This window comes from Drosophila ficusphila, unplaced genomic scaffold (assembly GCF_018152265.1).
Source record: "Drosophila ficusphila isolate 14025-0441.05 unplaced genomic scaffold, ASM1815226v1 contig_286, whole genome shotgun sequence".
Taxonomy (NCBI): Eukaryota; Metazoa; Arthropoda; class Insecta; order Diptera; family Drosophilidae; genus Drosophila; species Drosophila ficusphila.
In genome coordinates, this window is record NW_025064189.1 from 3,840,062 (window position 1) to 3,865,016 (window position 24,955).

The window sequence follows — 24,955 nt, forward strand, 5'->3', positions numbered from 1 at the left end:
AAAACAGTATATGAGTTGGTAAGTTATGTTGATTTGGCAACGATAAGTATGACGACTTAATGTTGAATTTGATACAGAAATTGCGATATTCTGAAATGAAAGATGGACTCATTAGAAGCAATTAGGTCGGCTTGTTCCCAAATACAAATAAAAACACTTTGGTTTTGGTGTAAATTATTTCACTTTTATTGAACTCTCTTTGCATTGTGGCTATGGGCCTTTCAGATGATTACAATTTTTGGCTGCTTTTGCTGCTGCTTAGGTAAATAGTTATTAATAAGTAGATGCTGCTGTATATACGTGTATATTGATGCTGATATTGTTCTGTATAATCCTTCAACTTTTATTGCTTTGGCTTGCGATTCAATGCGTTTGCATTTATATATAGTTAGGCCTTGGTTTGCATTTCATATTTAATATTTTCTCTATAAACTGTAAATGTGTATAACGGCTAAAGTAATGTATATGTTGAATACTTTTTAAGTCAGTTTCGCGGCTTTTTAGATTTGCTATATATATCATCTACTTCTGAACTCTACTTACTTGAGTGCTGGGCTTATTATATCTTCGGAATGTGGTTAATCTCTTTGGCAAATTATTTGTATTTGAATAGAAGTTCTTAAAGTAAATAATTTAATTTAATTATCTTAGGAGAGTTTTTGGCTGATTCTGTTAGGACTGCGAAACATACATAAATGCCTGACAAATTTTGATCCCATTTAACATTTAAAAAGGAAATTTACTTAAACTTATCATATATACTTATTAAGTGGTTTTTCTTGGAACTAATGTTTATTATGTGAATCTTTGTTTGCTTTGACTTTTTGATAAAGGCACGAATTGTATAATAATTTATACAAAAAGGAAATCTATTGTGACTTTTCCAATCGATTGAATCAAACATCTTAATTTCATCTCAATTTTCAATTTTCTTCGCGTTTACAGTCTTTGGTATGCGTGGAATGATCTTGATCTAGCGTCAAAGCGGTGACAAATGTGTGTATATAGGCTCTATGTCTGACAAATTCTACGCATCTACGATTTAATTATATATATATTAAGTGCAAAAGTTATTCAAATTTTTATAAAATTTATCATGTAAGTTTGTTAGATCATTACCAATTCTGCCGATGTTGTTTTGAAGACTTTCGGATATGATGGACTTGGATGGGAGGGTTTTAATGGGAGGGCAGGGAAAGGTTTACGATTGTTGTATCACAGATTTTGAAATGAATTTCAGGGAGCGGGGAATTTAAATGGACGATGAAAAAATTTTAAGCGCCTTTGGTGAGAAATAATTTTGTTTCCTTTTAGGTTTTTTATACGACTTATCTAAGAAGTGTTGAGGACTTAAAATATAATTTTCTTTTTACTACTATATCCAAAAAAGTAAGGAACAAATTAAAAACCTTTTGAATTATTATTCAAGGGTTGGTACTTGGTTTAAATTTAATAAATTTTAATAGAAATGTAGATTAAAATGAGTTAACTTTTACTAAAAATTTTCACGAGAGTAAGGAAGGAATTGGTATTGTTCAAGAAGAACATTTCAATTAACAGGATTTAAAACGATTTTTGAAAATTAAAATGTTAAATAATATATACATACATCTTCAATAAAAAAAAAATAATAATTCGGTTCCGTTTAATGTTACCATTCAATTCAAATTCAAAAAAAAAGAATCTGTGTGATCAAAACAACAATTTTAAGATGATTGCTTATTATGCTGATTAGTGGTTCCTGATACTTCTCTTAGTTCTCTTACTGCCTTGTTATCCTGGCTGTCTTGGGTCCTTAGCGCCTGGCATACTGGCAGCAGACGGAGCTGCGCGGCACCCGCTGCGTCGGCAGACCGGACATGCCCTTGAGATATGTGTAGGAGACGGGCTGCCGCAGGATCCGCTGCGGCGGCGGCTTCACCTTGCCTTTGGACACTGAACTGCAGGACGACGATGATGACCTGCCCGACAGTTGATGTTGATGCTGATGCTGATGAAGGTGCTGCTGCTGCCTGTGCAGCTCGGCATTCGAGGCGGATTTGAGAGCCGACTTCAGGGGCAATGCAGCTGCTGGCTGTCCGCTGCCGTTCGAGGGTGGTGGAGGCGGCGGGGGGGAGGGACCGCTGCAGGACAGCGAACGCGAGGTGAGCGAGAGGCTCTCGAAGGCGCGACGCAACGAGGATGTGGAGCGTCGATGGAGACGCGAGAAACTGGCCCGATTGATCGGCTTCTTCTTCGATTGCACGGACTGCTGTTGCAATTGCTGTTGTTGTTGCTGCAGCTGTTCCTGCTGCTCCTCGATGTCCAGGGTGCTGCTCGTCTCGCTGGAGGCGCACGACATGGACATTAGCTCCAGTCGCGACTGGTGAGCGTTGAGGCCACGCCCCGAGGAGCACGAGTCGGTCGATGAACTGTGCGCGTCCTCCTCTTGGAGCGTGACCACCCCCGATGCTCCACCGCCGCCGCCGCTGCCTCTTGATGTTGCAACACTGGCTGCGTCATCCGACTGAACTAGGTCATCCTGCGACCTCAGGCCGAAGCGGCGGCTCAGCTGCCGAAAGAAGCCCAGATTGCGTTCGTAGCGGGGCGTCGGCGAAACGCTCAGGCTTCCGCCCGGCGATGTGCTGTTGTTGTACGAGCCCACCTCCAATTTGGACTGGCTGCCGCTGCCACTGCTGCTGTTGTTGTTGTTGTTCAGGCTGCCATTGCTGGCGGTCTTGTGTTGCAACTGCTCCTGCTCATCGGCGAAGCAGACATGAGGGGTACCCATCGTTTTCTGTGCTTTTTATTTAATAGTCTACCTCATGAAAAGCCACCCTGGCGTATGAGTAATTTCCTTATTAGACAGGCAGCTGGCACCCGTGCGTATGCGTAATTTCCGTATTACGAGTGCAGCCGGTGCGTATGGGATAATTTTGAACTTCCCTTCCAGCCAACCGTGCGTATGCGTAATTTCGCTGGTGCTTATGAGTAATCTCCTTTGTTTTTTGGGGTACACTGCAAATGGCTGCACTTCCGCTGCTCTTCCGCTTCCGGCGCAAATACTCTCTACACTTCCTTTGTTATTCCAACCGGTGTCTTTGTCCACTGTTTACCTATGGCTTGTCCTGCGAGAGCGAGAGAGAACCGACTGGGCACGTTGTCCTGCCGCTTGTGAGTCGGCAAATCGGAAGCCGCTCGCTTTTATAGACTCGCCCGGCACTCTGCAAACGGCACTTAGAGAGAGAGAGAGCGGAATAGAGAGAGCGAAAGCAGAGAGAATTAGTGCTCCTGCAAAGCAACTCCCCCTCCACCCACCTTCTCCCCTCTTCTCCACATCCTTTGTTCTTGCATTGTTGCCTAATAATAAAACGGGAAGCGAATTTTGTTTACCGCCGTTCGTTTGTTTTGTTTTTTGTTTGCTCTGCCCCGGCAGCTTGCGCCGCTGGCCGCCAGGTGGTGTCAATGCACGCAACTTCGAGGTGGTCAAATACCTGGTACTTCGCGGGGGTTAATATGCATTCGTGTGCAAATGGCCTCCCAGCTTTCTTTTGAAAGCAATTCTTCTAGTGTCATTGTGCTGAAATCACAATTCGAAAATAATTTTACATTTCTATTAACCCACCAAAAGCATATAAGTTCCATTAAAATACAGTTACAAGTTTTGGTTTACAAAGTGCAAAGTGCAAATTTTATTTGTACTTAATATTTTACAATCTTAACTTTAGTTTTTGATACTTAGATACCAAATAATTATAAACACAAAAATATTTTTCTTAACTGAAGTAGATTATAAATCCACACGGGTATTATAAATTAATTTATTCCCAATTTTTTATTTATTATAAAACTATTGTTTTATTATTTTTTTTAATACATAGATACAACAAAAAAGTCCTGACTTTCCTATTTATTTTGATTCCTATTTAATGGTTGCAAATTTTCCGTGCTCATCCAAATTAAAATACAGAACACGGGCAGTATTATCCCTTCAAATGCAGGATTAGGCATCTGTTATTCGATACACAATCCCAAGCTGGTCTTCTTCGCCCTTTAATTGTTTTCGTTCCCTCCCCAAGGAGCCATCAATTATTAATCAGCTAGACGTTTTCATTTCACTTTGTTCCGTTTGACTTTCTCGGTTGATTTAATTTGCTGTTGTCGAAAATAGCACTGAGTGGTTTGTTGTTTCTTATTTTTGGGAGACCTGTGCCTGATTTGCCTAAAAAATCTTTGGCTATGACAGATTTCAAGGACCCTAGGCTGTCCTGCTTAAGAAACCAAGAGGCTTTTTGGGCCAAGCCATGTTTTATCAAAATTTCACCTCACTTAAGTTAAGGGCCGAAAATAGATTCAGTCCGCCTTCCATTCTGTTTTTGTTGTTTTTTAATTGCGCCTAAAATTGATTTTAATGCGCTATAAATAAACCGAATGCCAATTTTGTGAGAACGCATTTTAAGGCAGGCTAAGACGGCGGCGGCTTAATGAAGTCCTTTGTTTTGACTTTTAGATAATAAAATGGGAGGCCCTGAAAATCCAAAGGATGGGGGCTATTAAAAGCTAGGAATCAGGAGGTGTCGACAGCGATGAGATTTTCCCACTCCCCCCTAGAAAAGCCATGAACATCTAATTAGAGGCGCAATTGTTGACATCGAATGACGTCAGAGCGGCCAGTGATTCTGTTTCGGCCGAAATTATTCAACTTGGAACTCAGTTTGGCCGATGGGTCGGGAGTTGGGGACCCATTGTCAGCGCCTTGTTAAGCGCTTGTCGCATCCATTTAGCGGCGCATTAACTCGTTGCGACTTAATCAAGTAAGTCAACAGATTAATGAATAAGCTCAACGGTTGTCCTGCCGACGATTGACTCGAGTTTCGAAAGAAACTTTTTAATTGATTTTGCCTACTGATCCACGATTCGGAAATAGAAATACAAAGTTTTGTTTCTAATGATGTCTTCAAATAAAAAGGAATGTATCTTTTATAAGGATTACAAAAATAAGAACATGTAAGAACATAAAATTCAAAACGGGTTGTATATTTGTTTTCCTTTAATAAGTAACATAAACCTAAACAAGTAATTTAACAAAATCTAAGCTAAAATATTTCTCTAAACTTAAAATTTCTCTCGAAGCTGGTGAGCTTCACCCATTTAATTAACTTGGCTATTTGACTAGCTTATTGTGGTTTCAACCCTCACATTCTGCATGTTGTCTTTTGTTTTGATGGACTTTCGCAGAATAACCACAGGGAAAACTCAAACCCATTTCCCACGACAGATTCCTGGAACATATTTATTAAATCGCAGTTTTCAGACGAATAAAAACAATCTATTCAAACACATGAAATTCTCAAACTGCGTCACATAACTATTTGGAAGAGCAGTACAATTTGTCTCCCGTTGTTTACAGAATTTTGGGTTAAAGGCTCTTGTTTGTTTGCAGATAAATCATGCATTTTAATTTGATTTTTTAGGACAAACTGTGCCAAGGATATCCTGCCCTTTGAGCTTAAGGCTTGTTTATCAAAGGTTTGCTATTATAAAAAAAGGGTTCAAAGATACAATGACCTCGAAATGATGACTCGGCATGGGACCTTCGGTGTCCTTGGTTTGAGGCACCTAAATTATTGAGGTGTCATCAAAATTTAAACGATTTTACTTGTCATGCCCGCCAAGTGCAGCGGCGTCGATTAACGTCACACGGACATGATATGCGCCAGTCAAAACTATAAGGTCGAGTCCTTCGGCGACTTGATTTTGAGGACTTTGCCTACATCATCGCCAGCACCAAAGAGTCTCTCTGTTCCCAGGGAACAGAGTGCCGCAGACTGTTACCCAAACAAAAGGAGGCCACGTGCAGAATGGGCTCTCGCTCTCTCTCTCTCCCTCTCTCTCTCGAAGGATGTGCTGGCTCTCTTTCGGAGGGAGCTTTTGCCTACGTTAACGGTGTCCTTAAGCTTTCGCTAAACCGTTACGAATCGAATCGCCTTGGCCAATGAATTTCGGTTCATTCCCTTTGTTTTCCCTTCACCTTGAATGCAATTAAAATCGGTTTTTTTTTGTTTTCAATTCATGTATATTTTATTTTATTGACAGCTAGACTTAATTGTTAGGTTATCTCTGTTCAGTTAGGATCTAAAAATATATAGGCTCTAAACATTTTCGCTAGGTTCTCATTATTATCTACTATACCATTTACATTTCATCATGATATATTTTGTTATTCAGAATAATTAGTTTGGTTTTAAAAAAGTTTCAATTTATTGGAATGTGAATTATTGTAAAATGTTCCTCTATTAGTGTGTTCTTAAAGAATTTAGTTTCTGTGTTTTTCATTTCGTTTGTATAAATTCGTCAAATTTTGTTTTGGTTTTAATAGTCGTTGAAATCAGTGCAAAGTATAGTTTAAACTAGTTCAAAAGTGCAAAAATTTTTTTTTTAAAGCAGAACTGAAAGGTTTAACTTAAGGTCTCAAAAATTGTATTTTTAAGAGCTACGTTTCGAAAGATATGTGGGGTTTCTAAATAACATTTGGTTTTACTTTAAGCTAAGCTAAATTTTGTTTCCGTTTGTAAACTGAAAGTCCCTAAATTAGCCGTAGACAATTAGATCATCTAAGGTGTATATCGTAGCACATGTATAGTGTTGTTTTTGATTTTCGGGGCTTGGATTTAGGTACACTTATTGGGCCCAGTTCGCGGGCTGTTTGCGAACTCAGCTTCGACACATTTATAAAATATGCTCGCAACTGCTCGTTGTAAACCCCCGATTCCTCCGTTTTCTCTACTCAAATCTCTGTTTTTTTCAGGCACTACTCGTACATCACTAGAAAATCCTATGTATATTGTTCAAAACCCCCAACCAGCTTGCAGCTTTCTCTCGACTTCTCCCCCTAAATTTTAACCATTTTTTTTTTAGTACATATGCTGAAGAGTGTAGGGATAGCAGACCGCGTAGCTGGGCACTCGGGAATAAAGCCCCGACATGCCCTTCATGTAGACGTATTGGACCGGCGGTCGCAGGATGCTCTGCTGCTTCTTGTCCTTCTTGGAGGCGGGACCACCGCCGGAGGAGGACTTGGAGCTGGAGCCGGAGTGGCTGCTGCTGCTGCTGCTGTTGGAGTTGTTCGGCGAGAGGGACTTCTTCGGCTGCCGCAGGGGAGTGCTGCTGCAGGACAGCGAGCGAATGGAGACGTTTCCCGTGGGACTGGAGAAGTGCTGCAGCATGCGGCTCACCGAGGAGGAGATGGAAATCCGGCTGAGATGCAGTCCCGACGACTTGGCTGAGGCAGCGGATGCGGATCTTGGCTTGCTGTTCTCGTTCTCATCGTTTTCGTTGTCATTGTGGTGAGACAGTTCCACCTCGTCCTCCGCCTCGTTGCCGCTGCCCTCCTCGCTGGTGTCCTCCTCGAAGTGCAGCTGCGGATGCAGTTGCTCCATGGCGCTGCCGGGTCGGTAGACGGCCTCCACATAGATGTGCCCCTGCTGGTCGTAGTAATCCAACCCCGGCGAGTATCTCGAACAGGCCGAGGCACTCGAGGTGCGGGAGGTGTGCTCCAAATCCAACGAGGATCCATTAATGGGACACTCGTGGCTCCCTCTTTCATAACTCAAGCTGAAGGAGTCCGTGGAGCTGCTGCGAATGTCATCCTGGCTGCTGTAGACCGTATCGTTCTGGTGATTCTGATGGTGAAAGTGCCTGCCCAAATGCTTGCTGAGCAACTGCAGCAAACTCCGCGAGCGGGATAGTTTTTTGGGGCCATTTCTGGGATGGCGATGCAGCTTCTCCTTCTGCTGCTGCTTGCCGAGATCCATGGAGGAACTGGCCGCCGAACTGCCGCTGGAGCTCGACTTGGAGCCATTGTTGGGTGACAGGGTATCCATGGCGTGGTTTTGAATTTTTTTAAAGATTTTTCTTTAAAGTTTTTTTTAATGTTCACTTTCTGGCACTGGCACAGTATTCAAGTTCTCTTGCGAGTTTTGGTTTTTCAGTTTTAGATTTCTTGCTTTTCAATGGAACTTTTCTTTTGGGCTAACGCGAACCGTTGAAGTCTCGATGAAGACTGCAGTGGCAGGCGCTGGGCACCTGCTTTTATACCACTCCTCAATGTCGTGGCAGCTTCGGTCTTAACCTTCGCCCTCACGAGGACACTTCCATTCATTCGGCTGTGGCTTCGGGTGGCCGAGTTCATGTCGTCTGCCATACTGACACACACCCGTCGGAAATCAGTGCCCTGTGTGCCGTCGAGAAGGACACTTCACTTCATGCACGACACCCGCAGGAGTTGCGCTCCTCCTTCGAGAAGGTGGAAGGAAAACCTGTTGCTCGCCACGGGCTTTTCCACTCAACGTGACTGCTGATGCTTCCCCTTTTGGCCGGGCCAACAATGCCAGCTAACAACACTTCGGGCGTCGCTGGTTGCACTTTTGAGTTTTTAGCATTGTTGTGCGTGATTGGGAACGTGATCCGTGCACGTCATTCAAACGGGCGACGACTTTCCTGATAAACTCAGAGAAACACCTGAATCTTAAGTCAGAAATTGCTGGGCGCGATTTCGGTTAGTTGAAAAATTAATAAATGAAATAACATAATGAAAATATAAGGCATTTTGTTTTTTTTTACAATTTACCTATTTATTATACTTACATGATTGACAACATAAAGGATATTTTACAATTAGATATAATATAGTATGATATGGCTACAATTTAAAATATACGCATAATAATATTATATTATCAATATTATAAATATACGTATATTATTTTCAAGAAAATTGAACTTTTAATTTAATTTACTTTTAACTTGGGTTAACAAAAATGGTTAAGGTGGTAAAACAACCAAATAAAGTTTTGTCCCTTAATAATACATTTAGTAAAATTTTGTTGAAAATATGTAACTTTTCCTAAGAGTTTTGTTTTTTTTTCAGTGCTGCACGTCTAACACCTTCACATGACCACGTCAGACGCACAAGTCAACAGTTAACTTAAAACCAAGAAAAGGCTAAAATTGCCACATGCTCAACGTGCAACAGCCAGCAGCACTTGCAACTGCAACGCATGTGTCCAGAAATCACGAGTCGCCCAGTAGAAAAAAGCATGCGGCAAACTGCCAAGGGATCCTTTACTCCGAGATAGCTCCTGCAATTATGTTCCGAACAGGTTGCATCTCCACGGAACTCAAGCGGCGTTTGCACGTTTTGCAAAACGCATTTCGGTTATGCAGAATCCCCCGAAGACACAAGTTCTATAAATAAGAGAAGCGCCGGCCGCGATATTAACATAATCGGTAAATCGAAAAGGTCTCAGCTTAAAATACTTTCCCTTATTCACTGAAATAGGTCGATTTGTCTACTGATATTGCTTCTGTGGTTCTATGCTTTGATTATTGTTCTTAAAGAGCTTGAAATAAGTTCATTTGAAAATAACATTTAAATAAGCTCAAATAAATTTGGGTGATTGAAATGTGTTAAACATTTAGCCAAGAATTAATGTTATCTTATCTATCATGTATATTTATTTATTTTTCTTTTATGTATTTTATTCAATTTAATATATTGTTTTTTATTTTATTTTTTTGTATTTGTTTGTCCTAATTCCTTAAACAAATAAAGGCATCCACTTGAGCTTCCCGTCGAGAACTCTACTGTCCAAACCAATCAAAGGGTTTTGTGACAGGAAATCGAAAATCCGGAAATTCAGTCACTGGGTCACCAGATCCCCCAGGGATATGACACGTAGTCAGTGTAGGCCCACCTCCCACAATAATGGCATACATACATTATAGTATATATATATCAACCTGACCTGGTCAGGAAAATAGAGCTTAGCAGTGCGTGCCTAGGAAAATAGTGAAACGACTTTTGTGTGATTTGTGCATCTATTTGCTGTGGCTTTTGCTTTTGACTGGCAATCAGAGCAGAAATGCAGATAGCGAAAGGGCACCGAGTCCGACGTCGAGGGCTCCGTAGCGATTCGCATAGGGATAGGGGTATCCATAGGGACCTGGACTGCTGTGGTAGTTGTGGTAGTAGCTTCCTGGCTGGTAGGGTCCTCCGTAGTAGTAGGCTCCTGGCTGGGGGCCCACGAAGGGCTGCTGATAGCCAAGGCCGAAGGAGACCACTGGCTTGGCATCCGAACAGGTGGTGGCCACCAACAGGAGCACTGCTAACTGGAAGAGAAGAAGTTACCCTTCGTTGAGTGGATCTGCTTCTGAGAGGAAAGGAATTCGCTGCCTACCCAAAGATAATTGCGCATTTTATGTTTAGTTTGCCTTCTACGCCGTCCAGTGTCGTTTTAACTTTGAGCTCTTTTTTGCACTTCCCTGGACCTTTTATAGACCAAGCTGGGACCCAAAGCCTGTTTTCGCATTGGGTAAACAACTGGTAGGGGGTCCCATTCTAAATTCGTTTCATTCTTTTGCTAGCTCACTCAAAATAAAAACTCAAGAGCTTTATCACCTTTTAAATATTTGAATTTAAAGTTAGTTTGTAAAGTAAAAATCTTTAAAGTGGATGTAATGATGAAAAATTTGTAAAATAAACCTCAATAAGGTTTGTTTAAAGACGAGTTTATTTTTTGGTGAAACTAAATGAAATCAAAAAAAAAAATGAATTTGTTGTAAATATTTCCTTAAGTTTTTTATTCTTTAATTTCAATGAGGCAATTGCTTAAATTTTATTTCAAGTGCTTTGCTTTCGTTTGGTAGTGCTAGCTGTTGTTCGCATAGATTTACTTGCTTTCGTGGCTGGGACTTCTTTACCATTAATTGGACATTGTAAAACCTTGAACTTCCCGAGGACCGGATCAGATGCCGATGCTGATGCAGATAGATGCAGATGCAGCTGATGATGCTGATGAAGGTGCTTCTGCTCCTGCTCCTTCTGCACCAACAGGTTTTCCAGTCTGCTAGTCCAAGCAGACGATGGTAAGTAAGCTGATATTGATGCCACCTTCCCTCGACATTCCTCTCAATCAGAGGTATCAGTTCGCAAGAAGAGTGGCTTCTAATTAGCTTTGCATAATGAACACGGGCTCAATCTGGTTTCGTAATCATCAATCACGTCTGCTGATGGCCAGCAAAGTACGCTGTAAATATGATGAGATCAAGCATTATTCGGAGATAATTTTAAAATATTTTTTTAGGCAATAAAGCTAAGAAATTAGAGGTATTTAATTTATTGTGAAAGAAAGCTGCAGCTTGTTATTTCCTTCTTCTTCCATGGAAAGTCATATAAGCTTATCTGTTTTATTTTAACTTAAATTAATGATTTTATTAGTATGTATTTTTTTTATGTATATTTATTTTTATTGCATTTTCATTGTTAACATATAGTTTTAATGCCACGTTTTGTTCATCGAAGTTTTAATTTAAAATAATACGTGCCCATTTTAAAACAACATTTAAAATGTAATTAGTAAAATAAGACACATTAAATTTATTTTATATTTTAAGGTTCAAACAAAAAAAAAAGGGTAAGTAACATTTAATATAAGCGGTATTTATTGAATAATAGTGTCTCTTACATCAGCCAATTCTTGTTCCTGGTTTAACGAAGTTATCTATGCAAATCTAATTAAATAACTGTTTATTTATATAGACTACCGGCAGATTACAATATGTTCCAAGGACATCGAAGTGTTATCAAAGCTGTTGGGGCGTTCATTATTAGCCGAAACGAAAGCGCCGGCAGAGTATCAGTCGCCATCGAGCAATCAAATGTTAATTAATATGAGCGATTCGATTAGCATTCGGTTTCCGTTCTACGCATTTGCGTATTTCCCATGGGTGGATTCTTGGGTGGGCCATGTGACAGCCGCGGGTCACGTTTCCAAGTCCTTTTCAGGATCCACAAACCTGCCATCAAAGGACGAGAATCGTGGAATCAAACGGTGGCAGGTGAATTCCCCGCAGTCACATTGCATCCAGCAAATGAAATTCTACGGCTTCTTTTTGCTCCAGTGACGTACAACATGATTCTCGATTTGTTTGCCACTTTTTGTTAACGATTTTGTTAAATTTAGACAGGCCTCCTATGGCATAGGTGAATAACTCTAAACAGGGATGGGAATTCAAGCGGGGTCATTCGATATAGTCAGCCATTGTCGGGGCTTTATATCTGAACAATAGGAGGCCGAGTTCAACAGACACCGGGTGACCTAGGTCACTGGGTTTTCCTCTTCGGGGGAAGTAGGAAAGTTGTTTTCACAGACACCGCCAAACAATAGGGGTTATCCAGAGTTAAACCGAACTTTATTCAAATTTCACATGGTTACAATCGACGCAATGTTGCCCTCTGAGAGGGTTTCTTGCTCCCCGGGATCTAGTAGATGTACTCATAGGTCAGGGGCTTGTAGTCGCTGCGATATTGCTGCTGGAAGGAGTTCGGGGTCTCCACGCTGTGATAAAGATGCGATTCGGCTGCTGCAGGAGCAATCAATCGGGAATATGCCAATGGAAGGACTGGTAAGGTCCTGGCAAAAGTTCCAGGATAATACCCATAGGTTGGGGTATAATAATACAGCTCGTGGCTCAAAGCCAAACCAAGCAAGCAAGCGAAGATTATCTGTAGATATAATAATATAGCAAGAAACGAGATGCAAAAAGCAAACGATCTCACCAGCTTCATTGCTTTCTCGTTGCAGTTCCTTGGAGATCTCCTATCCAACTGAATAGCAATTCTCCTGATTTTCCTGCTTTTATAGCTGCTCACTCGGAGTCAGACCTTCACTTCCACTGGTGGCCAAGGTCAAAGGCAGTTGCCCATCAGGCGGCAAATGAAAGAAGCCCTTAACTCACTTTGAATGGGCCAGTTGCAATTGCAATTGCCAGCATTCTCGTTCCCTGCCACTCAGAATCCAGAATCCAGATGCGAATCGGATGGTCGTGAGTCCGCTGACAAGACATTGCATCCAGCATTGCCGTTTCATTCTGGCCAAGGAACATTCTTAATGTCCCCTTCTTTACACTTTTACATCTTGGCACCCAAGGCTTAGTAGCACTAAGAAAAAGTCGGGAGTATATTGGAAAATAAATTAAATCTAACAATTTATCAAGTTTTTTTTAACGTATATAAATATTTTATGGCTAAATTTCTACTTGTCTTCATATCAAGTTAAAATCTATAAGAACTCTGTTTTTGTAGGTACAAAGATAACATATTAAAAAAATAAGATGAAATGAATTCAATAATTTATATAAATTTAATTTTTAATAAAATAAGATTTTTGACTAATTTTTTAATTCTGGTTTCTTGCTACACATTTCAGATTCTTTTGTACTGTGGTACTTGGAAATAATTATAATTATAATGAATATCTACTTTAAATAATTGTTAAGAATATATATTTTCCTTTATTTTTACTTTTTTTAAAACATAATTCATAAACTAAATTATTATGCAACACAGTAATAAATGTCTAATCATTTACATATTTTATTTGCTAGTTATTTTCTAATATAAATCAATCTGAATGTTATACACTCCCAATAAATTGGCTCCACCATTATTCCTCTGAGTGTAGCTTCCACTCCTTGCTTTTTGCCAAGTCGCAAATGTTCTGCCCGCCGTTTGTTTACTCCGCTCGATTTGGTTTGGGCCTCGCTCCCGGGAACCCAAAATAAACAATTAAGTGCGTCCGGAATTGAGACGCACTTCCGGTGTTTTCCCGCCTCCTCTCGAGAGGCTTTCAAGGTCACAGTGTGGGGGCCGCCCAGAAATGGCCAGCTTTCCCTTTGTCTTCGGACCAATGAAAACAAACTCCCACGCCGAAATCAATTAAATGAGTTTATTGTTTGTATTATGTATAAATTCATTGAATGTTTTCGTATTTTTGCGGGTTGTTGATTTGTTTTTCGCCGGAATATTTGCGCAGTTTCCGCAGAGTTATTTTTATTTGGCCAATGCGGTGCGTATTTGGCAATATTAAAATCGGATCTGTGGTGCAACTTTCGGTGGGTTGGGTGGGCAATTGCAAACCAAAGTCAACCACTCAACCACTGAGCTCGCGAGCTGGGAAATCTGAGCACTCCGCGTCCTCTAAGATTTCAAAGAGTCTTTTGGGGTCTTGTGTGGCGGACCAAGGTCGAAACAATTGCTGGGGCTTCTCGCCATCATGGGCTGAGTTATAAAAGCCCGCCTCGCATTCAGCCAGCCATCAAACCATCTTTTGGCAGCTTCTCAACGAGATCCACTTCGAGTTTCGAGTTCAAGAAGTTCTCCAGTAATCAAAAACCCTCTCAAGATGTTCAAGCTGGTAAGGATTTCCTGGATTGAAGCTGAAATGAAAGGAGTTAATTAACAGAGTAACTTTTCCATTCCCCCAGTTCGTTTTCCTCACCTTTTGCCTGGCTTTGAGCTGTGCCGCTCCTGGTCTGCTGCACTCGTCGCCCATCCTGACCCACTCGTACCACAGTCTGCCCTCGGTGCGTGTGATCCAGCCCATCTACAGCTCCTACTCCTCGCACGGCTACGGCGGCTATGGACATGGCCATGGCATTGGCCATGGATATGGTCATGGGTATGGCTGGATCTAGAGGAGCCATCTCACAAAGAGGCGTCCTCTTGGCAGCCGACAGAGCACCTGTCGCCCGAAGGAAGCTACTCCTCGGAGTTTAGCCTTTTATCCTTTGACGGACATGCCTCAAATAAACCTCTGAAATTGGTCTGAAATAAATGTGTTATAATTTACTGCTTTTAGGTGGGATGGGCTTACTCCATCGTGAGTAATTGAGTATTTAAGCCTCTGTTGTTGACTCAATTTGACTTAGTTAACGTTCAGATGCAGTTGAGAAATGTTTGCTGTAAGTACACTCAAGAAAAATAGGTTTTTATTAGGACAAAACAAATTAGTATTTAGTATGAGGATATATTATTGATATATCAAAAAACCCTAATATTTTAGAGTTGATTGAAATACTTATTAAAATATTTTAAATATTTTTTTTTTAGCAAAATCAACATTTGATATATACCTTTTAAAGTTCTTTCATATTCAAATTAATTTGTATACTTCTATTTTTAATACAAACATAATTAAAGGCAACTACAAATGCTCCTAAAAACAAAAAATTCAGCTTTAAAATTATATTTATATTTTTATTTATATTTATATTTACAATAATTTTTTTTTCAGTTTATTTTTATTTTTCTACTTCTTATTAATGTGAAATGCAGTCAGTCAATGTATATAGTGATACCGACCAATTTGGGCAGAAGTTTTGAGTTAAGAGAGGAAACCCTTTACCAGGAAACAATACCAGCAATTGAAATTATGGAAGACCCTGCCAAATTATACACCCCAAACGATTTCTTTGGAGATGCTCAAAAGTTAATCGTTGCCGTGCAAAAATTCTTGCAACATCCGCCGACCTCGCTGCACAGTGCGTTCAACCAACTGCAGAGCAACGCGAAAAAAAACCACCAGAAACAGAAGCCCGTGAAAAACAAGGTGGTTCTTGACCCCTTCGGAAACATTTCATTCACCCTGGGCTGGTCAGCCAACCTGCAGGTGTTCAATAGCATCGCTTTCACCAAAAATCGAAGTCTGGTCAACTACAATGGACGGACTAAGGGTTAACACAACAACTTGTCTAACACAATACAAAAATTCTCACATACTTTACGGCGGCTCCATGTTAGTATAGAACTTAAACTGAACTTTATGTAACACTAAAATAAAGGAATGCCCTATGCACAATTCGGTTTGGTTCTGTTTGTGATTTGCGCTGATTACGTATACGCCACGGTGTCTAATTTTAAACGCCGCACGTTGCATTGTCTCACCGTTGTGTTTTGTTTCCTGTCTGGAAATGGCTGCACGCCTGTCAACATGTGGATTTGCCAAGGATAATTATCCTTAATTGTTATTAGTTTGCGACTGCAGGTGCAACTCCCACTCAACTACTTTCTTTCTTTTGCTTCTTTAACAGATGAAAATACTTTAATTGGTTGTCAAGAACATCCATTAAAAAAGAGTAAGCACAGTTGGCTTTATAGGCATGAACTTTAGCATATTAAAATTTCTTTTTATATAGCAAATGCAACAAAGTTAACTTAAACATGGCATTTAAAAGTGATCGAAAGTCTAAAACGCTTGTACGCATTAAAGTTTGCCACATCAAGTTTAAAAGAATTTCAATTGTTCTTTTAATCATCTTTATTTTTTTGCAAATCAAATCCCTTTGAATATTTATATACATATTTTCAAAATATAAATTCTGTGAGTAGCCTATTTTTTTGGTTTTTAGTTTTCAACATACTTAATATGTTGTTGCCACACAAATTCTCCCAAATATAGAACCCGCTATTTCCCCGATTCAAAGACAAATGAGTTCGTTGTTGTGCGAGTTTATTTCAATTTAGTGCCAAGTGTCCATCTGTTGTCTTCCGAAGTTATTCACGTCCTCCCGGGAACCTACTTCTTGAGCAGAAGAGGAGCGGAGTAGGCGGCGGCATAGGGAGCGGTGTAGGCAGCGGTGTAGGGAGCGGCGTAGGCGGCGGTGTAGGCAGCGGTGTAGGGGGCAGCCACGTAGGGGGATGCCACATACGGAGACGCCACGTAGGGGGAGGCTGCCACGTAGGGGGCGGAGTAGGCCAGAGGAGCCACAATACCCGGCTTGGCAGCGGCGCAGGCGAACAGAGCGAAGATGACGGCGGCGACGAACTTGAACATCTTGGAAGGATTGGTTTTTTTGGTTGGTTTTACTTGTCGAATTGAACAAATGCAACTGATGTCTGAAACAGTCAAGAGCCGTGGCTTTTATAGCCGCCGTCAGTCGAATGCCCAACGACCTTGCAAGGCCTCCGTCCGAATAACTAAATTATGTTGCTTAGCCAAGTCACGTACTTATGCGCAGTTGGCTTCAGCGAACGGTTTTAGGTTTGAGTGAGGCTCGTACTTTGGCTAATTAAATAGTGGGCTAAGAAATATACAAGTGGTGAGCTTAAGTGCCAAGGCTAATTGTGGGTGGTCTTGCGGGTATAAAACGGCGTGTTCATCCAGCAGTTGTCATCAGTTTCGTTTGCCAGCAAATCAAAACAGCCCAATCCACCAAGATGTTCAAGTTCCTCGCCGTCGCTCTATTCGCTCTGCTTGCCTGCGTGGCTGCCAAGCCCGGAATCGTGGCTCCTCTGGCCTACTCCGCTCCTCTGGTGGCAGCTGCTCCCGCGGCGGCAGTCTACAGCCGGGAGTACCACGGCAACTTCGCCGCTCCCTACGTGGCAGCCTCCCCCTACGTGGCGTCTCCCTATGTGGCGTCTCCCTACGTGGCGTCTCCCTACGTGGCTTCCCCCTATGTGGCTGCTCCCTACACCGCTCCTCTGCTCCTGAAGAAGTAGGATGGATGATGAGGACTTGACCACACCTGATAGAAAAACGGAAACCGAATTAGAAAACAAAATAAACAATCTATAAAAAACGAAAACAACTTTTGTATTCTGCTATTGGGGTTTGTTTCAGGAAATATCAAAGTTTATTGCTGTTTAACAGCGTGCCATTGAAATGTATTTTACTTTATATTTTGGTTGCTCAAAAAAAAAAAAAAATGAGGCAAACTGATTTTATTTTTATTTTAGTTCGCCAAATTAATTTTGTTCATAGTTGTTTTGTTTATATTTGTATTCAAATACAATTATATTGTCACATTCTGTTTACATTGCCGATCTCGTTGGGGTTTTCAAGGTCTGACGGTTCGAAGTTATCAGGGCTCAATGGCATACAGGAAGTTGGATCTCTGGTGCAACGTCACTTCTGATAAACCCACAAGTGCTTCTCCTCTTCCTATATTGACACTTTATCATCTGCTTTCTTTATTTTGCAATATTTGTTTATATAGAGTATAACACTTATTCTTTTAGTCTAAAATCTTCTTTTGTTATTTTACATTTAGTTCCTGTTTTAATTTTATGTTTTCCCTGATTGATTATAAAAAAAAAATACATTTCAAGATATAGTTTTTTTTTATTATTTCTTTATTCCCTTTAAATTTGTTATTTTTCAGTGCGGAATTAGTTTTTTTTGGTAAACAAAGGTTTGATTTTATTTATTCTTATTTTAAAGATCTTTGGAAACTACAAATTATTTATTTACTACGTTTGTCTTAAAATTGTAGATTTTTCACTAACACATAAAATGAATATATATATGAAGAGACAAAAAAAATTTAATTGGCTGACGAATTTTTTTAAAACTTATTTAGCAAAAGTTTGTAATGCAAACATCAGAAAAAAACCTTTAGTTTCTCAGAAAATAAATGCATGTTACTCCAAGTTGAGGTTAGCTTCCATTGTGGCATTGGAGCGGAAGACAATGCTGCTGCGATCGTATCGCCCCGACCGACGATTCTTCAGATATCGGAGGGCTATCACCGTCACCACGCCCACCAGAACCAGGGCACCCACCACGTAGGCGAAAACCTGCATGAAGGCCAAGTGGAGTTCCAGATTCCTCGAATGCGATCCCACAACTTCCAGCTGCTTCGACAACATCTTGATCTGCGATTCCAGACGGGATTCCTCTTCGGCGAAGGAGGCATTTACCACTCGTTGCGATTGACTGATGCAGGATACATCTCGGATGTGGGGGGTCTCCTCCAGATTGGAGTCCGGTTCGATATTCAGAACCACCGATTCGGGCAACGAAGGTGGAATGAGCAGGCGGTGCAAGTAGGAGCAGTTGAAATGATTCTTTGAGACTCCCAATTTCTGGAGCTGCGGAAAGGCATCGGAAAAGGACCGATTTCCCTGCAGCTCACTCAACCCATTTCCATCGATCAGGAACTTTTTCAGATTGGTCAGATACGGCACAAACATATCCAGATTAAGGCTGGTCATGTTGTTAAAGGACAGGTCCAGCTCCTCCAAGTATTTCTGCTTCGAAAACATTCCAAACTTGAGCTCTCGAATTCCAGTTCCCCGCAGATTTAATCCCCTCAATCTTTTGAGTTGCGAAAAAGTGCTGACATTTAAAGGACCAATGGGATTTTCCGAAATATCCAGATAGAGTAGGTAGGTGATATTAGTTATATTGGATATGCTGGTTAAGTTATTGGCACTCAAATCCAGGGTTTCGATGTGCAAACTCTGGTGCAAGTATAGCTCCGAAATTTGATTGTGACTTGCCCTCACAAATCTCGTGGCATTAATGGTCAAATTCGTGAGGTTGTTGTTATCCAAGTGAAGCTGGTGCACAATGTTTTTCTCCGTCAACTGAAAGTTCTTCAACTGATTGTACGACAGCACAAGATTTTCCAAGCTCGCAGCATCAGCAAAAGTATCCGGGTGAATGAAAACCAGTCGATTGTTGGACAGATTCACTTCCTTGATGCGCCGCATATTTCGAAATACCTCCGATTGAATGGTGGTCAGTAGATTCCCCTCGAAGGATACCTTCTCCAAGTACTCGTTGTCCTTGAAAATGTCCTTGTCCAGCTCCTTTAGCAGATTGCCAGTTAGAAAAATTTGACTAATTGTGTGCAGCCCACAAAAGGCATTAACACTCAGCGAGGATATATCGTTGTAGGACAGATCCAATCGCATCAGGACATTGGCTCCTATAAAAACCGATGTCTGAATGGTGGTCAAATTATTATAGGCCAGATTCAGATAGGTTAGATTACTGGCCGCACTGAAAGCGTTTCTGGTTAGTTCCAAAATATTCGTGTTCGACACGTCCAGGGTTTTCAGATACGGAAACGTCTCGAAAAGGTGGAAGGGCATATAGAGCAGCGTCGATTCGTAGAACTTCATGAACTTGACCATATTTCCCGGCGGTATGTTTTTTATCACGACATTCTGGCTGTGGGTGACCGTGAATCCGGTGACCGTGCAAAAGGCCTCGTTCTCGTCCATATATCCCATCGAATCGTACTCGTCGCATCGCAAGGGAATATCTCCACCGTTCGCCGTGATTCCCGATATCGTTAGCAAAAGGATAAGGATCCTCAGGAGGATCCTGCGCGACTTATTCATTTTATCCACGAACCGCTCGCCGTCAGTAAACATTGCAAACTGCAGCTTTGCAAATTCGCAGACTGCACTTCCAGCTTCCCCAATCAGTTTGCATTTCTGCATATGTATATTTATATAGTGGAATTTATCTGGCTCCTCACAAGATTGAAGTTCTCAGTAGTCCAGCCGTACGGTGATAAGAATTGTCGGTCTGCACTTTGTTTTGTTTTATTTATACTCTTAAAAGGGATATATAACATTTTTAATGTAAATAAAAAGTGTTTGCATATATTATAAAACTTTATTTGTTTGTGATACTCTTAATCAGGGAACATATGAATGAATTCCTTACAACTCATTTACAAAGCTGGTAATTTGTTGCAGCGTAACGAATAAAAAATATAAGACTTATTTCATTAATTAAGTGCCAATCTGGTGTTCTTTTTTTAGGCTTAGGTTGCAAATATTTACCCTCACGAACATTTGTATTATTTATTTACTGACTTATGTACACTTTTGCCGCCATAAGAAGTGCGCCCACACAATCCGGGCAATGGATTTGTTTTGGGTTCACCAAATACCAGAAGTATCGGTTGTGTAAAGGGTGTTGGCCCCTTCATCCTCGGCACATAACCGCTCTTCTTTTAGAGCCTTTATCTGTCTGGTGTCTTTTTCGCAAGAGATACATAACCACATAGGCTGTGAATGGCTGGTAAGTTGAGCTTGGCTCCTAATGAAAGCCGTCTGCCAACTATAGTTGCACAGATAGCCGTCGACCCCCGCGCAATTGCATTGCTCTCCGTTTGGTTTATTGACCTTTTTCGATGCGAAAGCGCGCATAACTGCCATTCTGGCCGTAAAGCAGATTAGATTTTGATCTGGAATGGGATTGCATAAAGGGAATGGGATTGCACTCGTCGGATGCGTAACCCTGAACCAATGCACTCGCAATCGGATTAGAAGGGGGGAATATTTCAACGATTGCCGGTTATGGTAGCTCTTTAACCCAAGGGGTTACTCATCATCATCGGCAATTAGCTTTGTCTGGTGGCATCAATCACATTCAGCTACTGGTTACCTTCGCGGCGACAACTTTAATGGGCCCACAATGCGGACGTGCCCGAAATACCTCGATCATGATTGTCTTGTGTTGTGTGGCTTCGAATCGGATTCGAATCGGATTCGAATTGAATCGACCTCCCCGTTCGATGGGCACGTAGCCAAAACGGCAAATCGAGTTAACCAAAGGCCGCTCTGCATTCCCCATGCAGGTGGTATATACTATATAGAATCATTTCATTGTACCGATCATCGTGTGTGCCCAGAAATTCAAGCACCTCCTGCCAGTTTCAGTTGCTATAAAAGTTGCCTGGCCGATCGAATCAAATCGTAGTCCAATTTGCTAGCTCAAATCAAACTAAACAAACCAACATGTTCAAGCTGGTGGGTGTCCGGTGTTCTATATCCCCGCGATATCTTTCGGAGATTTAATTGAATATCTTACTTTCAGTCCGCTCTCGTTGTCCTGTGCGCCCTGGTGGCCTCTTCTCTGGCTGAGCCCAAGCCAGCTGTCCTGGCTGCTGCTCCTCTGGTCGCCGCTGCTCCGGCGGGTGTGGTCACTGCCACCAGTTCGCAGTACGTGGCTCGCAACTTCAACGGCGTGGCTGCTGCTCCAGTTGTTGCCGCCGCTTATACCGCTCCCGTTGCCGCTGCCTATACCGCTCCAGTTGCCGCTGCTTATACCGCTCCCGTTGCCGCTGCCTATACCGCTCCAGTGGCCGCCGCCTACTCCGCTTACCCCTATGCCGCCTACCCGTACGCCGCCGGCTACACCACTGTGTTGTAAGGAGGATTTAAAAAGACACTAAACGGATTCGAAATGGATATTAATGCAACCGAACTGGAATAAAATAAATTCAAAACAAAGCTAAAAACCTTTTTATTGAAATGGGGATATTAAATGGGGATATTATTTAGGCTTGTAGGAAAAAATGGAATATTCGATTCTCAATGAATCCTTGGAGTTTACCTTCTCCACGCATTCATCTTTTTTTTATACCTACCCAAAAATTTGTAAATAATGAAGAAGGAAAAATAGTTAATATTAGAATATGTATATGCTCGATTTTATTTTGATTTTGTTTTTACTTTATTGAAAACAAGTATAAGCGGGTTCGTACAGTACTTTTTCTTTCTTTTAATTTTGCAAAAAATTAGAAAATTGAAAATTAGCTTAATACGGTTTTTTTTTTTTAATTTTGCAAAAAATTAGAAATTCGAAAATTAGCTTATTAACATTCTGTAAACGAAAAAAAAACGCTTCGGCGATTGACTGATGCAGGATACATTTCGGATGTGGGGGGTCTCCTCCAGATTGGAGTCCGGTTCGATATTCAGAACCACCCATTCGGGCAGCGAAGGTGGATTGAGCAGGCGATGCAAATAGGAGCAATTGAAGTAATTCCTGGAAACTCCCAATTTCTGGAGCTGCGGAAAGGCATCGGAAAACGAGCGACTTCCCTGGAGCTCATTTAGTTCATTGCCGTCTATTAGGAACTTTTTCAATTTCGACTGATACGGCACAAACATATCCAGATTAAGGCTGGACATGTAATTGAAAGATAGGTCCAGCTCCTCCAAGTGTTTCTGCTCCGAAAACATTCCAAATTCAAGCTCTTGAATTCCAGTTCCCCGCAGATTTAATCCCCTCAATCTCTTGAGTTGCGAAAAAGTGCTGACATTTAAAGGACCAATGGGGTTTTCCGAAATATCCAGATAGAGTAGGTAGGTTATATTAGTTATATTGGATATACTCGTCAAGTTATTGGCACTCAAATCAAGTGTTTCGATGTGAAAACTCTGGTGGAAGTAAAGCTCCGAAATTTGATTATGACTCGCTCTTACAATCCTCGTGGCATTAATGGTCAAATTAGTTAGGTTGTTGTTATCCAAGTGCAGCTGGATCACAATGTTTTTCTCCGTCAACTGAAAGTTCTTCAACTGATTGTTCGACAGAAAAAGATATTCCAAGCTCGCAGCATCAGCAAAAGTATCCGGGTGAATGAAAACCAGTCGATTGTTGGACAGATTCACTTCCTTAATGCGCCGCATATTTCGAAATACCTCCGATTTAATGGTGGTCAGTAAATTCCCGTCGAAGTATACCTGCTCCAAGTACTCATTGTCCTTGAAAATATCCTTGTCCAGCTCCTTCAGCAGGTTGCCAGATAGATAAAGCTGGGCCATGGTGCGCAGCCCACAAAAGGCATAAACACTTAGCGAGGATATTTTATTGTAGGACAGATTCAATCGCATCAGGACATTAGCTCCTATAAAAACCGATCTCTGAATTGTGGTGAGGTTGTTATAGGCCAAATTCAAATGAGTTAGATTACTGGCCGCACTGAAAGCGTTTCTGGTTAGTTCCAAAATACTCTTATTCCTCACATCCAGGGATTTCAAATACGGAAAGGTCTCGAAAAGGTGGAAGGGCATATACAATAGCGTCGATCCGTAGAACTTCATGACCTTGACCATATTTCCCGGTGGTATGTTTTTAATCACGACATTCTGGCTGTGGGTGACCGTCAATCCCCTGACCCTGCAAAAGGCATCGTTCTCGTCCATGTATCCCTTCGAATCGTACCCGTCGCATCGCAAGGGAACATCTGTACCATTCGCCGTGATTCCCGATATCGTTAGCAAAAGCATAAGGATCCTTAGGAGGATCCTGCGCGACTTATTCATTTTATCCACGAACCGCTCGCCGTCAGTAAACATTGCAAACTGCAGCTTTGCAAATTCGCAGACTGCACTTCCAGCTTCGCCAATCAGTTCGCATTTCTGTATATAGTGGTATACGGTTATCTGGCTCCTCACAAGATTAAAAGTTCTCAGTTCTCTTTCTTACAATACTTTTTATTATTATTTTTTTTTTTTTAATTTTGCAAAACAAAAGAAAAGTTATAAATAACCATATTAACATTCTGTACCTCCACATACATGTAAATGTTTTTGATTTTTTTATTTACAATAACTAACTGTGCCTCTCTCCCATCCCCTTAAATCTTTAGTTCCGCCTTCTCTAAAAACTTAAAAATGCGGAACTAAACTCCCAAAATACCCGAATTGCGTCACATTCCATTGACAAATTGACAAATTGCGAATAGACACAAGACAGATTCCTCTCGTAGGAGAATCACGTGTTGGCCATTTAAAAAGTGCCGGCAGAAAGTTGCGTCAGCCATGAGTAGACACTTACGTATCCAACTGATTTAAAAATATATTATGGTGTATATATTTCATTCAAGTGGGAGGTAACAACAACAAAACGAGTAACAAGTAACAGGAAAATCAATCAATTCAACAGGAAGGACAGCAGGGTCCTTCGGCCATCCTTTTTCGAGTGGCAGGAGGATGCGGAGCCCTTAGGTGACTATTATCTGGACGGGAATGCTGGTGGAGGCGCTGTAGCGTCCGAATGGCAGCCACGCAGCTGGGTAGAACAAAGGATAGCTCGGCGGCGGTGCACCACCGACAGGTGGTGGTGGCCCCCGTGGTGGTGGGGGAGCAGCAGCTCCAGCTGCCAGCGGTGGTGGTGCTGGTGGTGCAGCGCGGTGGGCAGGCGGCACATCGATCTCCTCGGCGGCATCCTGGATCTGACCCGCTATAGTCTGGTGGTGGATCAGCTGGATCAGGAGCAGCAGTGCCACCTGAAATGGCCACCGGTGATGGTGAGGCCTCTTCTTCATTTGCGAGCAAGTGCATCGACTTCTCCGCGGAGAAACGCTTCAGACTTACTAATTTCCTGTACATAGCCGATAAGATCTGATTGCTCAACGTTCTAAAAACGAAATAAACACAAGTCTGGTGGAAGAACCCAGCTTTATAAACTTCTGATCGGAAGCCGGCAGTTTTTGTGGGTCACTTCGATACTAACCGATCGGTAGATCAATATCCCAACCGATTTTAGTATGCAAATCACGGCGAAAACATCGATTTGTTTTTCGCTTTTCGTCACGCTTTTAA

The 24,955-nt window shown here is 41.5% G+C and overlaps 12 protein-coding genes across 12 annotated transcripts; 4 read left to right on the forward strand and 8 right to left on the reverse strand.

The window, feature by feature from the left end:
* Nucleotides 1-229: 229 nt before the first annotated feature.
* On the reverse strand, nucleotides 230-2,795 carry LOC108089343 (myb-like protein AA). Its single transcript, XM_017187524.1, has one exon. The coding sequence runs from the start codon at nucleotides 2,768-2,770 to the stop codon at nucleotides 1,796-1,798; it is 975 nt and encodes a 324-aa protein (XP_017043013.1). The 5' UTR covers nucleotides 2,771-2,795; the 3' UTR covers nucleotides 230-1,795.
* Nucleotides 2,796-6,766: 3,971 nt separating this feature from the next.
* LOC108089362 (cactin) lies at nucleotides 6,767-8,015 on the reverse strand. Its single transcript, XM_017187540.2, has one exon. It carries the CDS (start codon nucleotides 7,860-7,862, stop codon nucleotides 6,894-6,896), a length of 969 nt encoding a protein of 322 aa, XP_017043029.1. The 5' UTR covers nucleotides 7,863-8,015; the 3' UTR covers nucleotides 6,767-6,893.
* A 1,876-nt stretch (nucleotides 8,016-9,891) lies between these two features.
* Nucleotides 9,892-10,235, reverse strand: LOC108089373. The gene is made up of 2 exons (XM_017187549.1): nucleotides 10,218-10,235; nucleotides 9,892-10,149 (listed from the first exon to the last, which is right to left on the reverse strand). Exons 1-2 carry the CDS (start codon nucleotides 10,233-10,235, stop codon nucleotides 9,892-9,894), a joined length of 276 nt encoding a protein of 91 aa, XP_017043038.1.
* Nucleotides 10,236-12,301: 2,066 nt separating this feature from the next.
* LOC108089372 lies at nucleotides 12,302-12,607 on the reverse strand. Its single transcript, XM_017187548.1, has 2 exons — nucleotides 12,599-12,607; nucleotides 12,302-12,544 (listed from the first exon to the last, which is right to left on the reverse strand). Exons 1-2 carry the CDS (start codon nucleotides 12,605-12,607, stop codon nucleotides 12,302-12,304), a joined length of 252 nt encoding a protein of 83 aa, XP_017043037.1.
* A 1,555-nt stretch (nucleotides 12,608-14,162) lies between these two features.
* Nucleotides 14,163-14,588, forward strand: LOC108089369 (homeobox protein caupolican). Its single transcript, XM_017187545.1, has 2 exons — nucleotides 14,163-14,234; nucleotides 14,305-14,588. The coding sequence occupies exons 1-2, from the start codon at nucleotides 14,223-14,225 to the stop codon at nucleotides 14,512-14,514; spliced, it is 222 nt and encodes a 73-aa protein (XP_017043034.1). The 5' UTR covers nucleotides 14,163-14,222; the 3' UTR covers nucleotides 14,515-14,588.
* Nucleotides 14,589-14,772: 184 nt separating this feature from the next.
* Nucleotides 14,773-15,557, forward strand: LOC108089301. Its single transcript, XM_017187478.2, has 2 exons — nucleotides 14,773-14,781; nucleotides 15,114-15,557. The coding sequence occupies exons 1-2, from the start codon at nucleotides 14,773-14,775 to the stop codon at nucleotides 15,555-15,557; spliced, it is 453 nt and encodes a 150-aa protein (XP_017042967.2).
* A 754-nt stretch (nucleotides 15,558-16,311) lies between these two features.
* LOC108089357 (vitelline membrane protein Vm26Ab) lies at nucleotides 16,312-16,695 on the reverse strand. The gene has a single exon (XM_017187534.1). It carries the CDS (start codon nucleotides 16,650-16,652, stop codon nucleotides 16,395-16,397), a length of 258 nt encoding a protein of 85 aa, XP_017043023.1. The 5' UTR covers nucleotides 16,653-16,695; the 3' UTR covers nucleotides 16,312-16,394.
* Nucleotides 16,696-17,006: 311 nt separating this feature from the next.
* On the forward strand, nucleotides 17,007-17,388 carry LOC108089359 (cuticle protein 16.5). The gene has a single exon (XM_017187537.1). It carries the CDS (start codon nucleotides 17,036-17,038, stop codon nucleotides 17,315-17,317), a length of 282 nt encoding a protein of 93 aa, XP_017043026.1. The 5' UTR covers nucleotides 17,007-17,035; the 3' UTR covers nucleotides 17,318-17,388.
* A 602-nt stretch (nucleotides 17,389-17,990) lies between these two features.
* Nucleotides 17,991-19,964, reverse strand: LOC108089326 (protein artichoke). Its single transcript, XM_017187503.1, has one exon. It carries the CDS (start codon nucleotides 19,946-19,948, stop codon nucleotides 18,239-18,241), a length of 1,710 nt encoding a protein of 569 aa, XP_017042992.1. The 5' UTR covers nucleotides 19,949-19,964; the 3' UTR covers nucleotides 17,991-18,238.
* Nucleotides 19,965-21,293: 1,329 nt separating this feature from the next.
* Nucleotides 21,294-21,861, forward strand: LOC108089312 (vitelline membrane protein Vm26Ab). Its single transcript, XM_017187489.1, has 2 exons — nucleotides 21,294-21,370; nucleotides 21,438-21,861. Exons 1-2 carry the CDS (start codon nucleotides 21,359-21,361, stop codon nucleotides 21,771-21,773), a joined length of 348 nt encoding a protein of 115 aa, XP_017042978.1. The 5' UTR covers nucleotides 21,294-21,358; the 3' UTR covers nucleotides 21,774-21,861.
* Nucleotides 21,862-22,203: 342 nt separating this feature from the next.
* Nucleotides 22,204-23,683, reverse strand: LOC108089311 (leucine-rich repeat-containing protein 15-like). Its single transcript, XM_017187488.2, has one exon. The coding sequence runs from the start codon at nucleotides 23,672-23,674 to the stop codon at nucleotides 22,211-22,213; it is 1,464 nt and encodes a 487-aa protein (XP_017042977.1). The 5' UTR covers nucleotides 23,675-23,683; the 3' UTR covers nucleotides 22,204-22,210.
* Nucleotides 23,684-24,354: 671 nt separating this feature from the next.
* Nucleotides 24,355-24,742, reverse strand: LOC108089303 (vasodilator-stimulated phosphoprotein). Its single transcript, XM_017187479.1, has 2 exons — nucleotides 24,728-24,742; nucleotides 24,355-24,639 (listed from the first exon to the last, which is right to left on the reverse strand). The coding sequence occupies exons 1-2, from the start codon at nucleotides 24,740-24,742 to the stop codon at nucleotides 24,355-24,357; spliced, it is 300 nt and encodes a 99-aa protein (XP_017042968.1).
* Between the last annotated feature and the right edge of the window lie 213 nt (nucleotides 24,743-24,955).